At 40.6% G+C, this 14,190-nt stretch overlaps 1 protein-coding gene across 3 annotated transcripts in view; it reads left to right on the plus strand.

The window, feature by feature from the left end:
- Positions 1-1,490: 1,490 nt before the first annotated feature.
- The window catches only part of KDM5A (lysine demethylase 5A), a 121,823-nt gene continuing 109,123 nt past the window's right edge, over positions 1,491-14,190 (plus strand). For all 3 annotated transcript variants that reach the window (XM_055281189.2, XM_063639853.1, XM_055281190.2), the window contains exons 1-3: positions 1,491-2,159; positions 5,144-5,221; positions 6,966-7,088. In XM_055281189.2, coding sequence (XP_055137164.1) covers positions 1,995-2,159; positions 5,144-5,221; positions 6,966-7,088 — 366 coding nt within the window. In that variant the 5' untranslated portion in view covers positions 1,491-1,994. The remainder of the gene's footprint in view (positions 2,160-5,143; positions 5,222-6,965; positions 7,089-14,190) is intronic.

Raw genomic sequence — 14,190 nt, forward strand, 5'->3', positions numbered from 1 at the left:
AGATATTTATTGCACACCTCCTATACACCAACCACTATTCTAGGAGCTGGGAAAACAAGAGACACTGTCCCTGCCTTTGTGTAACTTACAGTTTGAGGGAAAAAGGCAATTAAATAAGCAATTTCAAAAAGTTTGACAAGAGGCCGGGCGCGGTGGCTCACGCTTGTAATCCCAGCACTTTGAGAGGCCGAGGCGGGTGGATCACGAGGTCAGGAGATCGAGACCATGGTGAAACCCCGTCTCTACTAAAAATACAAAAAAAAAAAATTAGCCGGGCGTGGTGGCGGGCGCCTGTAGTCCCAGCTACTCGGAGAGGCTGAGGCAGGAGAATGGCGCAAACCCGGGAGGCGGAGCTTGCAGTGAGCCGAGATCGCGTCACTGCACTCCAGCCTGGGCGACAGAGCGAGACTCCGTCTCAAAAAAAAAAAAAAAAAAAAAAAAGTTTGACAAGGAAGTACAAGTTGCTGCTGACCACACCAATTTTTGGGATTAGGAAAGGCTATCTAGAAGTGACATTTAATCCTTCATATTTATTTAAATGAAGGATGAGTAGAAATTTAGTCAGGAAGGGGATATATGAAACTGTACGAATGGGTTTGGGCAACAGAGTACAAAAATGTTCTGGACAGAGGAAATATGTGTGATGGCTCAGAGGTGAGAAAAATCGTGGTGTACTAAAGTCACCACAAAAACTTCTGTAGATCATATGGAGAAGCAGGAAACATGAAGCTGGAGAGCAAAGCAGCAAATCAGCAATTAAAAAAGATGTTTGGAATTGTTGAGTTTGGAGATGAAAAGTGACAAGATGAATTCTGGATTTTAGACAAAGCAATCCAACTTGTGAATGGAGAGGGATTTGAGAGGAGAAATGAGTGTTGTCAGTAAGAGTATTTAAATTAGGATACTGGTAAGGAGGATGGAGAGACACACGATTATACATGGGAAGTGAGAGCAGAAAGAATTAGGATTATTTCTTTTTTTTTTTTTTTTTTTTTTTTTTTTTTTGCTCAGGCAACTGAATAGATGAAATCATTAATGGAAACCAGGAACACTGAAGAAACAGTGAACAATTAAAGTACTTTGAGTTATCAAAGTGAGATGTCCTGTAGGTATCTAGACGGTACTGGCTGGTAATTCAGGAGAGCTGCTGCGTCCTCTGTAAAAAGAAAAGCAATTCAAGGATAGTGGCTAAAGCCAGCTGGCAAGATTTAGAGGATGGGTTAGACTTGCACTTGTTTTCATGGAGAAGAGGCGGGTATAAAGTGGCAGAGTGAGATTACTGTAAAATATCTGCATTGAAAGGGCTAAAAAAAGAGAAATGCTGGAAAGGCTACTTGCTATAAACGCAGCAGGGTAGGTTAAAACAAATTACGAAGCATGGGCGGCAAGGCGGGATGGTTAAGCCCGGCGCGTTTTCGAGTGCACTGATACACAAAAGGGAAAGGTACCCTCCTCACCGGAAGCACAACCTCTGCCCTCTGGGGCATTACACATTCTTCCGCGCCGGAAGAAAGCGTCGCGTCGCGCCTCGCCTCGCCCAGTCGGCTTCGCTCTATCCGTACCTTAGTAAAGGAGAGCTTGTGCCCTTCCCCGACCCCTTACCAAGGGCGAGCTGCGTGGAGTCGTTGGACTGGGCAGAACTTTGGCAGGCAAGGAGAGAAACAGCCACACTGGGCTGCCGGGGAAGAGAAGAATAAGGAAAGGCCAGACACACAGGCGTCGTGCCGCTGCGGAAGGATTCCGTTTCCTTCAGGGGGCGGAGGGATTTGACAGCACGGTAACTTCCGGAAAAGTCCTGAACCTCTGAGGAAAAAGCCTTGCAAGAAACAATAACAAACGGGAGGAGGAAGCGATTCTGGGGTTTCTGTGTTGAACGGTTCTTGTCTGCGAAGATGCGCTTCGGCCCCAGTCAGGGGACGTAAACGGACTCAGTGGGCTTCAGCCAGCTTTTCTCCACCGGTTCCCCACGGGGACCCCCCTCCCCGGCCGTTGCAATGGCGGGCGTGGGGCCGGGGGGCTACGCGGCGGAGTTCGTGCCACCCCCAGAGTGCCCAGTCTTTGAGCCGAGCTGGGAGGAGTTCACAGATCCGCTCAGCTTTATCGGCCGCATCCGGCCTTTGGCGGAGAAAACCGGCATCTGCAAAATTCGGCCGCCCAAGGTACCTCAGTCTGTGAAGAGAGAGGGGGAGAAGGAAGAATGGGGGAGTGCGTACACTGGGTTTAGCTTTACTTTTCTGATCCTTCTCTCGTTTCATATGTACTCTCCTTTATTTTGAGACAACTGGACCCTGTTTCTGGATGTTTTTGCCTCGGTTTCTTTGGTGGTCTTACGTAGACACGTCTGAACGCGAGAAAGTGGTGTCTCGGGGGCCTCTTCCGTCTAGAACTTGGGAACTGATACTCTTCTCTCAGCCGTGGGCCTAAAGCCTTTCGTTAGCCGATACGGTGTTTAAAGTACAGTATTATGACGTGACATGATTCGTCCCTCACGTATCCTCATTATGGTTTGATAGTCGGCTCTTTATTCAAGACCTGGTTGGATCAAATATTTGCAGGCCTCGTCTCAGGGCTAGGGTTTCTGAAAAGGTTATCTGAGCTCTAGTCCCACCGGATGGTATTACTAGACAAGAACTCCAGACTAATTATTGCTGCAGTGAAAAAGTCTTACCGGGGAAAGAGAAAGAACAGCAATAATTCTAAAATTTAGAGGTTTAGGAAGAATTGGTCTATAATGGAGGTGGAAGGAAATGTTGAAATCTCTTGACATAGGGAACTCAAGATCAACAATTTTATAATCACAGTTATTGCAGATAACTAGGTTTGCCTATAAGGTTAATTATAATCTCACCTTTGAGGTAAGGAAAGCAGATACTATCCCTTGTGTGGAGGACATTAATGCTTCAAGAGGTTGAGTGACATGCTCAAGGTCAAAAGGGGTTTTTCTTTACTCATTAGACCAGTGCTTTTTAAATGATGTTGCTGGACCACTTGCATCAGGGTCAACTGGATGCTTGTTTAAATGCAGATCTCTAGGCTTCTTGTTGTGGAAGTTCTGGAATCTGCTTTTCTAGCAACTAGTCTCAGATGATTCTTCATGTAAGTTGAGGTTTTCGAACCATTGCTTTAGTCATTGCTTGTTAAAGGCATTTTGCTTTATGTTTTGTCTAGTATTAGTAATGATAAAATATTAAGCACTATTACCAGTGTTGCTTTTTAAAAAGCATCTGCCGTCACCACTGACTACCACAGAGAGGCATCGCAGCGTATTAAAAACTTAAATGACAGCGAGGAGGAGCTAATTTAACACCTATAGATTGTTTGCTTTAATCTTTGAAGCCCTGACAGGTAAATAAAGTCCACCTTTTACAGATGAGGCTAATCTGGATAAGTTAAAACACCAAATGTGTGATCTTGGGCAAGTGGCAAAGTATATTTTGAACCTAGATCAGTTTTTCTGATTCTGAAACCGACATAATGCTCTCACTATGTTGAATGAGTTTAAGGTTATAGACTATTCATTTCAAGCAGAGGATTAACAAATAATTGCTATGATGATATGCATTGCCATCCTCCAAAAACTTCCATTTAACCCTTTTTTGTATCATAATTACCTTATAACAAATCTTAAGCATTGAAGGTTTTCTTAAGTCATATTTTTATCTACTCTTGAATTTATTAATTAGAAATTCTATTCACGGTTACTTCGATTTAAAAAAGTTTTTTTACTTAAAAAATGCTGAAATAATGCTTCCTCTTTATGTCACATTATTGAAAATAAATCTTGTTTACAATCAGAGTTTAATTTTAGTATTGGCAGATTTCTTTAGTTTCCAAGGTAAGACTTTTTTTTGACTACTCACGTTTTAAAATAGGTTTACTGTTATTCTGTTATTTAGGCCAAATCAAACTATGTTATTTAGACCCCACTTGAAATATGCTATCAAATTTTAGTTATATCACAGTCTGGGAATTGACCTTGTTTTGTGTGTTTGCTTACTTTTTTTTTTTTTTTTTTGACTATTTGGGTTCCCAGAAGCTGGGCTTTGAACAAGAACAAAACATTTGTGTAACATAAAGTGCTCTGTCACATTACACATACGTTAAAAAAAATTGTTTAAATAAGTTCTTTTTAAAAGTTTATTTTTAATCTTAAATTTTACCCTTTTTAGTTTAAAAAATTTTTCTTTTGATCTTGGTAAACCTGAATGTTTACTAGATACTGTTTTGTGGTACATGACCTCATTGAATTCCACTTGAGTAACTTGGGAAAGCATAATTGTGGGAGGTGAACGGTGGGACTGGTTTGAAGAGGATTGCTTCTCTGAGCACTACAGGTTGAGCATCTATCCCTGCTTGAAAAATTCCAAATCCGAAATCCTCCAAACTCTGAAACCAAGTTATCCTGAAACATTATTATTCTTTTTCTTTTTCTTTTATAGAGACAGGGTCTCGCTCTGTAGCCTGGGCTGGTCTTAAGCTCCTGGGCTCAAGCGATCCTCTTGCCTCAGTCTCCCAATGTGCTGGGATTACAGGTATGAGCTACTGCACCCAGCTTGAACAGATTATTTTTTTCATTGTATTAATGGTATGTTATATTTTTTCTGTTAACTACTTAAGTGGAAATAAGTGTAAGGAAATGATTGTTTATTGGTAGCGTGTAAATTCACAGTCAGAAATGATGGTGATGCCAGACAACCACAGATTGTCCACACTGGTGGCTGAGCTAGTGACACCTTTCTTTTCTGATGGTCCAGTGTACACAAGCGTTATGCACCAAATTATTAAAAATATTGCATAAAATTACCTTAGCCTATGTATAACTTTATATGAAACAAAAGAATTTTGTATTTAGACTTGGTTCTTTCTCCAAGATATCTCATTATGTATGTGCAGATATTCCAAAATATGGAAAAATCTGAAATCCAAAACACTTCTGGTCGCAAGCATTTCAGATGAGGGAAACTCAACCTGTATTAAAATTATTTTATCTAAAATAATTGCTCATTCTGTCTCTGTAATAAAGAAGACTTATAAGTTAGTCTATTAGCACCATGATTTGTGGCAAAACCCCCCTTTAAGGGAATAAATAATGCATTCCTTGCTTACATACCACTGTGTTTTTTTAAAAAAACTTTCTGTTTAGGACTGGCAGCCTCCATTCGCCTGTGAAGTAAAAAGCTTTCGTTTCACTCCAAGAGTCCAGCGCCTGAATGAACTTGAAGTAAGTGTTTTGTCACCATTTCTGCTGCCTGATTCATTCTTTATGTTAGGGCTGTAGATAGAGAACTTTGAGAAGCTCATGTACCACAGCCTAGAGTTTGTGTTAATTGGTATTGAATGGAATAGTTACTTGATGTTTGGAGGAAGAGTATGATTTTTAAAAAATTGTGCAAAGTAGTTACGGTTTTTCCATTTAACTGAGATCATGAGAAACTATCTCTAGCCCTGTTTTTCTAGTGGAAATGTTCAATGCTTAGCTTCAGAGACTTAGAATTCTTAAATTCTACTTTCTCTAATGTTTCTTACTGTACTAAAGTTTTTGTTAATCTCGGAAGATTTCTTTCTCAGTTCTTGGAAAATGTATTTTTAAATCCTATTTTAAAACCCTAGTTTTCAAAGTTTGTTTTGTTTTGTTTTGGTTTTGGTTTTAATGGAACTTTGCCAGGAGTGTTAATCTGATTTATTAAGATCTGCCTTTAAGTATTACTGATTTATCTTACATTTTCTAAATGGAAGACTATTTACGTATTGCTGTTTTTCCTGTTTATGGATTTTCAGAAGGTTCTTCATTGTGATATGAAAACTTTTAGAGTATAGAAGGAAGATTATTGATAGCAAAGGTTTATTATGTCATTCTGAAGTTTTTTTCTTTTCCTCCCAAAACATTTCTGAGAGTTTAATACATTTTTTTTTTTTTTTTTTTTTTTTTTTTTTTTGAGAGAGAGTCTTGCTCTGTCACCCAGGCTGGAGTGCAGTGGCGTGATCTCGGCTCACTGCAGCCTCCACCTCCTGGGTTCAAGCGATTCTCCTGCCTCAGCCTCCCTAGTGGCTGGGATTACAGCGACCATGCTCGGCTAATTTTTGTATTTTTAGTAGAGACGGAGTTTCGCCATGTTGGCCAGGCTGGTCTGGAACTCCTGACCTCAGGTGATCTGCCCACCTTGGCCTCCCAAAGTGCTGGGATTACAGGTGTGAACCACCGCGCCTGGCCGCAATGCATATTTTTTCTTTTTAGTCTCTTATAATTAGATACTTGACAAAGATATTAGTATCAGTGAGGTATAGAGTTGATGCACCTAAAGTGTGCATGTTACCTGTGGATGAAGTGACAGAATGTTAGAGACTGAGGAAAATGCGATTTACTGAATTTTCTGATCAGCATAAAGTTAAACCAACTTACAAAAATTGTTTTGGTTGCTAATATGACAACTTTTTACACATATCAGAGTAACTTTTTTGCCTGAATAAATATAGTTTATTAGAAGTTTTTTGCCTCTTTATTATTGGCTAGTTTTACTATTGGCTAGTTTTACAGGGTTGAAATAAGCAATAATGAAAAGTCTTTGAATTTCTTTAGAGAAATGAGTACCTCTATTACAGCTGTCCCAAACCTTTTTGGCACCAAGGACTGGTTTCATGGAAGACAGTTTATCCATGGATGGATGGGGGTATGGAGGATGGTTTTGGGATGAAACTGTTCCACCTCAGATCATCAAGCATTAGTTAGATTCTCAAAAGGTGCTCACAACCTAAATCCCTCATGCGCAGCTCACAATAGGGTTTGTGGTAATGCTTGCCTGCTTGGTTGCCCACTGCCGCCGCTCACCTCCTGCTGTGCGGCTGGGTTCCTAACAGGCCACTGGTGGGTACCAGTCCACAGCGTGGGGGTTGGGGATCCCTGCTCTGTTATACTCATTCATTTCAATCATAACTTAGTTCTTACTTCTGTATTTTAATAATCTTAGGCAATGACCAGAGTAAGATTGGATTTCTTGGATCAACTAGCAAAATTTTGGGAACTTCAAGGATCTACTCTGAAGATCCCTGTGGTAGAGAGAAAAATCCTGGATCTGTATGCTTTGAGCAAGGTGAGGCTCATACTGGTTTAGAAATTAGAGCAGAGGCTTGTGAGTTTAGGAATGTCAAATACATTTGGTAGGAAACATTGCTTCCAATGGAGGATTTGTTTGACAGTGAAATGCACTAGCCGGGTATGGTGGCGCATGCCTGTAATCCCAGCTACTCGGGAGGTTGAGGCGGGAGAATTGCTTAAACCCAGGAGGCGATGGTTGCAGTGAGCCGAAATCGTGCCATTGCACTACAGCCTGGGCAACAAGAGCAAAACTTGGTCTCAAAAAAAAGGACAATGAAATGCACATTTGAATAAATGGAAATGGCAGATCTCAAAGTTATCTTTAAAAGTTATTTTATATGGCCGGGCGCGGTGGCTCACGCTTGTAATCCCAGCACTTTGGGAGGCCGAGGCGGGCGGATCACGAGGTCAGGAGATCGAGACCACGGTGAAACCCCGTCTCTACTAAAAAATACAAAAAAATTAGCCGGGCGTGGTGGCGGGCGCCTGTAGTCCCAGCTACTCAGAGAGGCTGAGGCAGGAGAATGGCGTGAACCCGGGAGGCGGAGCTTGCAGTGAGCCGAGATTGCGCCACTGCACTCCAGCCTGGGCGACAGAGCGAGACTCCGTCTCAAAAAAAAAAAAAAAAAAAAAAAAAAAAAAAAAAAAAAAAGTTATTTTATATTTGTTGAGATTAGTATTACTAAATATTAATATTTATCAGGCTCTGTAATATACAATATGCAAAATAAATTACTCTAGCCTGCTAATATTATCTTGTGCTGAGTGTACAATGTTCTGTGTTGAGCTTGTCATCTTCTTTTTTTTTTGTTACTTAATTGAAAATTTGGGCCAGGCACAGTGGCTCATGCCTGTAATCCCAGCACTTTAGGAGGTTGAGGTGGGAGGATCACTTGAGCCTAGGAGTTAGAGACTAGCCCAGGCAACATGGTGAAACCCTGTGTCTACTAAAAATACAAAAAAGCTAACTGGGCATGGTGGTGCACACCTGTAGTCTCAACCACTCAGGAGGCTAAAGTGGGAGGATCACATGAGTCCGGAAAGTCAAGGCTGCAGTGAGCTGTGACTGTGCCACTGCACTTCAGCCTTGGCCAAAGGAGTTAGACCCTGTCTCAAAAAAAAAAAAAAAAAAAAAAAAAAGGGCATATTAAAGGGACTCATGTTTCTCAGCATTCTTATGTGTGGTATAAATTAGTTTTGTTAATACCTGTATGTAGTGTTAATGGCTGAGGCCATCATTATTCGGTAGGATGACCAATCAGCTCAGAAACTTAAGGGTGAAGAGTTTAGACAAGTTTTTGCCCAAATTGTGTTAATTTTTTAATATTATATTCCCTAATGTGAAAAGAAACTAACTGACCTGCAAGCCGAGATTATAATAACCTTGAAATATGTTTTTTTCTTTTTTTTTTTGAGATGGAGTTTTGCTCTTGTTGTCCAGACTGGAGTGCAATGGCCTGATCTTGGCTCACTGCAACCTCCGCCTCCCAGGGTCAAGCAATTCTCCTTCCTCAGCCTCCCAGGTAGCTGGGATTACAGGCATGTGCCAACATGCCAGGCTAATTTTGTATTTTTCAGTAGAGATGGGATTTCACTATGTTAGTCAGGCTGGTCTCGAACTTCTGACCTCGTGATCCACCCACCTCGATCTCCCAAAGTGCTGGGATTATAGATTACAGGTGTGAGCCACCGCGCCTAGCTAAAATATGTTTTGTTACTACAATAATACAAATTTATTATTGCTTAATTATCTGAGAATTTTGTAAAAGAACTTCTTTTTGTGGCCTTTCATATCTTATAATTTATATACTATTTTGAAATAAAAATTTATTCTCATTTAAATTGCAGTTACTTTTAGAAGATTTCACTTTTTTTTTTCTTTGAAATGGAGTCATGCCCTTATTGCCCAGGCTGGAGTGCAGTGGTGCCATCTCGGCTCACTGCAGCCTCCACCTCCTGGGTTCAAGTGATTCTTCCGCCTCAGCCTCCCGGGTTCAAGTGTCTCCTGCCTCAGCCTCCTGAATACCTGGGATTACAGGTGCCTGCCACCACACCCAGCTAATTTTGTATTTTTAGTAGAGACAGGGTTTCTCCATGGTTTCTCCATTTTCAGGCGTGAGCCACCATGCCTGGCCAGGAAGATTTCACTTTTAAGGACAAACGTGAGAATAATTCGTGGCTTGTGGTGGCTCATACCTATAATCCTAGCATTTTGGGAGGCTGAGGTGGAAGGATTGCTTGAATCTAGGAGTTCGAGACTGGCCTGGGCAACATAGTGAGACTCCATCTCTACAAAAAAATTAAAAAATAGATAATCCTGGCATGGTGGTGGTAGTCCCAGCTAATCAGGAGGCTGAGGCAGGAGGATTGCTTGAGCTCAGGAGGTCAAGACTGCAGTGAGCTGTCATCACACCACTGCATTCCAGCCTGGGTGACAGAGCAAGACGCTGTTTCCAAATAAACAGAGTAACCATATTTAAGTTATCTTTTATGATACATTTTAAAATTAGTGTCAGGTCAGAATTCTCTTACTAAAAAATTTGGGAAGTATGGTCTTATGCTAAAATACAGCTTGAGACTTTTTTTAATCAGTCAGGTAATGATGTTAGTAAGTAAGCACTGTGCCAAGAATTGTCTAGTATAGTTGTATGAAAACCTATGGTACTAGAGAACAAACTATGCTAAATTTGAGTGGTGGGTTTCTTCTTAAAGGGAACTATTAGGATAAAAATTCATTTTAAGAATTTACTTTTTTGAAATTTTTATTCAATCAAAACTTACCTACTAAGTTTTGCTGTATGATGCTGTTTAAGATTCTGAACGTGTTTGACTATAGCATGAATAAAATACAAAAAAATTTCAAAAATTGGCGGGGCACTGTGGCTCACGCCCGTAATCCCAGCACTTTGGAAGGCTGAGGTGGATGGATCACCTGAGGTCAGGAGTTTGAGACCAGCCTGGCCAACATGATGAAAACCTGTCTCAGCCGGGCACAGTGGCTCATACCTGTAATCCCAGCACTTTGGGAGGCTGAGGTGGGCGGATCACTTGAGGTCGGGAGTTCAAGACCAACCTAACCAACATGGAGAACCCTCGTCTCTACTAAAAATACGAAATTAGCCGGACGTGGTGGCACATGCCTGTAATCTCAACTACTTGGGAGGCTGAGGCCGGAGAATTGCTTGAACCAGGGAAGCGGAGGTTGCGGTGAGCTGAGATCACGCCATTGCACTCCAGCCTGGGCAATAAGAGCGGCCAAACTCCATCTGAAAAAAAAAAAAAAAAAGAAAACCTGTCTCTACTAATTATACAAAAAATTAGCCAGGCATGGTGGTGGGCACCTGTAATTCCATCTGCTCGGAAGGCTGCTTGGGAGGCTGAGGTAGGAAATCGCTTGAAACTGGGAGGCAAAGGTTGCAGTGAGTTGAGATGGTACCACTGCACTCCAGCCTGGCCAACAAGAGTGAAACTCTGTCTCAAAAAAAATTTTTTTTTTTCAAAAATTATTTTATCGTTAATACCAATATGTTGTAGTACTCTTTAATGAAGCTCTTTCTACTTTTTTTTTCAGACAGAGTCTCACTCTGTTGCCCAGACGGGAGTGCAGTGGCGCAATCTTGGCTCACTGCTACCTCCACCTCCCAGGTTCAAGCGATTCTCGTACCTCAGTCTCCTGAGTGGCTGGGACTGGGATTAAAGGTGTGTGCCACCACACCTGGCTAATTTTTGTATTTTTAGTAAAGATGGGGTTTTTACCATGTTGGCCAGGCTGGTCTTGAACTCCTGACCTCAAATGATCTGCCCACCTTGGCCTCCCAAAGTGTAGGGATTACAGGTGGGAGCCACTGTGCCCGGCCAATCTTTATCTCTATTTTATTTCCATAAATACCCTAAGGAATTTACTAGAGTAAGTATTTATTAATAGTATGAGTAGTTATCTATTGAAACTTTCTCTGTCAGTGATTTTCCATTTAAAAGGTAAACCTTAGGTTTAATCTGATGGTAAGTTAAATTGCATTTTTTTTTTTTTGGAGACGGAGTCTGCCCTGTCACCCAGGCTAGAGGCGTGATCTCAGCTCACTGCAACCTCCCACCTCCTGGGTTCAAGCGATTCTCTTGACTCAGCCTCAGGAGCAGCTGGGACTACAGGCGCACACCACCGCTGCAGGCTAATGTTTGTATTTTTAGTAGAGATGGGGTTTCATTATGTTGGCCAAGCTAGTCACGAACTCCTAATCTCAAGTGATCTCCCGTCTTGGCCTCCCAAAATGCTGGGATTACAGTTGCAAGCCATTGCGCCCGGCCGCATTTTTCTGGTTTTCTAAAGTCATAGGATTTCAAAATTGGGAAGGGGCTTTTAGAGGTAACCTAGTCTGAATACTTAGTTGTTCACAATGCTTATAACGTTGGTCATCCAGAGTGTTTAGCTCCATCTTGAGAAACTAATTTCCTTTTAAGGTTCATACTACTAATAAAGTACATTTTGTTTAAATATTCAGAAAACTTATTGAAAATATGTTATAATTAAAGGTTAAGTGTGCTTATCTGAGGGTTTATTGGAATCTTGTCTTTCGTGGGTTTTTTTAAGTCCTCATGGACATCTCTTTCCCCAACCTGTGAGAATGTTTGCAAAACTGAGATTTAAAGCTAAAAGGCAGACAAACTTTGATTTGTAGTTACTTTTGTTTATAATACTTTGTTCCCTAAATGTCATTGTGAGATTGCTGCTTCTCACATTAACTTTTTTCTTTTACATTGAGGTGTAACTTACAGTGTAATGAACAAATTTTAAGTGTACAGTTCAATAAATCTTCATATATGTGTACACCTGTTTTGTAGCCATCACTCAGATCAAGACATATAACATTTTTATAGCACTCTAGTGGGTTCGTTCATCTTCTTTCCAGTCAATACTTCTTCACAAAGGTAATTTATTCTGACCTTTATCATTGGGTGACTATTTATTTCATTAACATGACATTTTATTCTAGCAAGAGGCTTGGGCTGAAAACTGCAGAAAATACTGAGAGTTCAGATGTTTTAAGGTTGTTAGGTGTGCCCTTTTTAAAAAAGATTATTTTTGGCTGACAGTTTGTTGGCATCTATTTTTTTTTATAGATATGATTTGAGAATACTATGATCCCCATTGCAAATTTTCAGTCTTCTGAGTCATTAAGTCATCAGTGTGATGGTTTCCTGTTTTGATTAAATCACTTCATCTTTCTCCCTATTATTTTTGATAATAAAAAGTATTACTTGGAATGCCTGTAATTTAATAGACTTCTATATGAATAATTACAGTTTTTTTATTTTTTTATTTTTTTGAGATGGAGTCTCACTCTGTCGCCCAGGCTGGAGTGCAGCAGCACGATTTTGGCTCACTGCAAGCTCCGCCTCCGGGGTTCACGCCATTCTCCCACCTCAGCCTCCCGAGTAGCTGGGACTACCAGCACCCACCACCACGCCTGGCTAATTTTTTGTGTTTTTAGTAGAGACGGGGTTTCACCGTGTTAGCCAGGATGGTCTCGATCTCCTGACCTCGTGATCCGCCCGCCGTGGCCTCCCAAAGTGCTGGGATTACAGGCGTGAGCCCCCGTGCCCGGCCGAATAATTACAGTTTTTATAACCACTTCAGCAAGAAGCATTCAGTCTAGCCCTTCTCGTTAAAACATTTTTATTTTTGTTAAAGTAGTACACTTTTAAAAAACAAGGCTTTGGCTGGGTATAGTGGGCTCATACTTGTAATCCCAGCACTTTGGGAGGCCGAGGCAGGAGGATCATTTGAGCCCAGGAGTTCTAGATAAACCTCCTGGTCTAGACATAGGGAGACCCCGTCTCTACAAAAAATTTAAAAAGATTAGCTGGGTGTGGTGGCACGTGCCTGTAGTCACAGCCACTTGAGAAGCTGAAGCTGGAGGATCATTTGAGTCCAGGAGTTTGAGGCTACAGTGACCTCTGATTGCACCACCTGGGCAGCAGAGTAAGACCCTGTCTATAAAAAAAAAAAGGCGGCTTAAAATGAAAATTAGCATCTCTCTTCATCTCCACTCCCATTCCTACTCCTCAGAACTAATCACTTTCCGTTCTTTAGCTGTTTCTGATTTTGATCTTCATATTTCCAAGTAATATGCTCATTATGCTGTTTCTTCATTTCTCAGTTTTAAATATCATATACTGATTTCCTACTGTTGAAGAATGGGTGTAAGAGAATGGGTGTAAATCCTCCCATACTTTATGTCGTCATCCCCTTCTAGTGTAGTTACATTAATTTTTTATTAATCTAAAATTAATACTGTGAAAAATATATTTTCAAACTTTCCAGTAGAAGTATACATCTCTCAGTATGCTTCTACCCATCAAATAATCTATCAGCTTTATTTTCTTGGAGCCATTCTTCCTGGATTCTTTTTTACTCTCAAATCCTGGCTAGGTGTTTTTTTAAGGTCAGCTGTCAGTCTGGAAATTCCTTTTACTGCCATCATTCTGGGAATTCCTTGGCCTCTTTTCCTTGTTGTAAGTCTTCCTTCTGCTTGGTTTACTCTCATTTTGGTGAAACATTTCTTCTGCTAATTTCATGAGAAAGATGGTTAATGGGATATACATTTTTTAGGACCTTTTGCTTGTGTACAAATGTTCTGCTCTTATACTTTTATTAGTAGTTTGGTGGGGTTTAAAAGTCTAGATTGTAAATCATTTTACTTCAGTATTTTGAAAGCTTTACTCCATTGTGTTGTTGGTGAGAAGAACGATGCTATATTAATTCTTGTTTTTTTGTGACTTTTTTTTTCTTGAAGATTTAGGATCTTTGTTCCCAGGGCTTTGAAATTTCATGGTGATATGCATTGGTATGTGTTTATTTTCATTCACTGTTTTTATGGCTCTCAATAACCTCTCTAATCTAATAACTAATTTCTTTCAGTTCTTCTAATTTTTCCTGTATTCTTTGATAATTTTGTGTACTTATTTTTTCTCTTCTTTTGGACTCTTTATTAGTTAGATGTTAGACATGTTAGGCTGGTCCTCTAGTTTACTTACTTGTAGCTTTCTTAGTTCAGCATCCCTTCTCTTCAAACTCTGCTGAGAGTAAATCTTCAGTT

This window comes from Symphalangus syndactylus, chromosome 5 (assembly GCF_028878055.3).
Source record: "Symphalangus syndactylus isolate Jambi chromosome 5, NHGRI_mSymSyn1-v2.1_pri, whole genome shotgun sequence".
Taxonomy (NCBI): Eukaryota; Metazoa; Chordata; class Mammalia; order Primates; family Hylobatidae; genus Symphalangus; species Symphalangus syndactylus.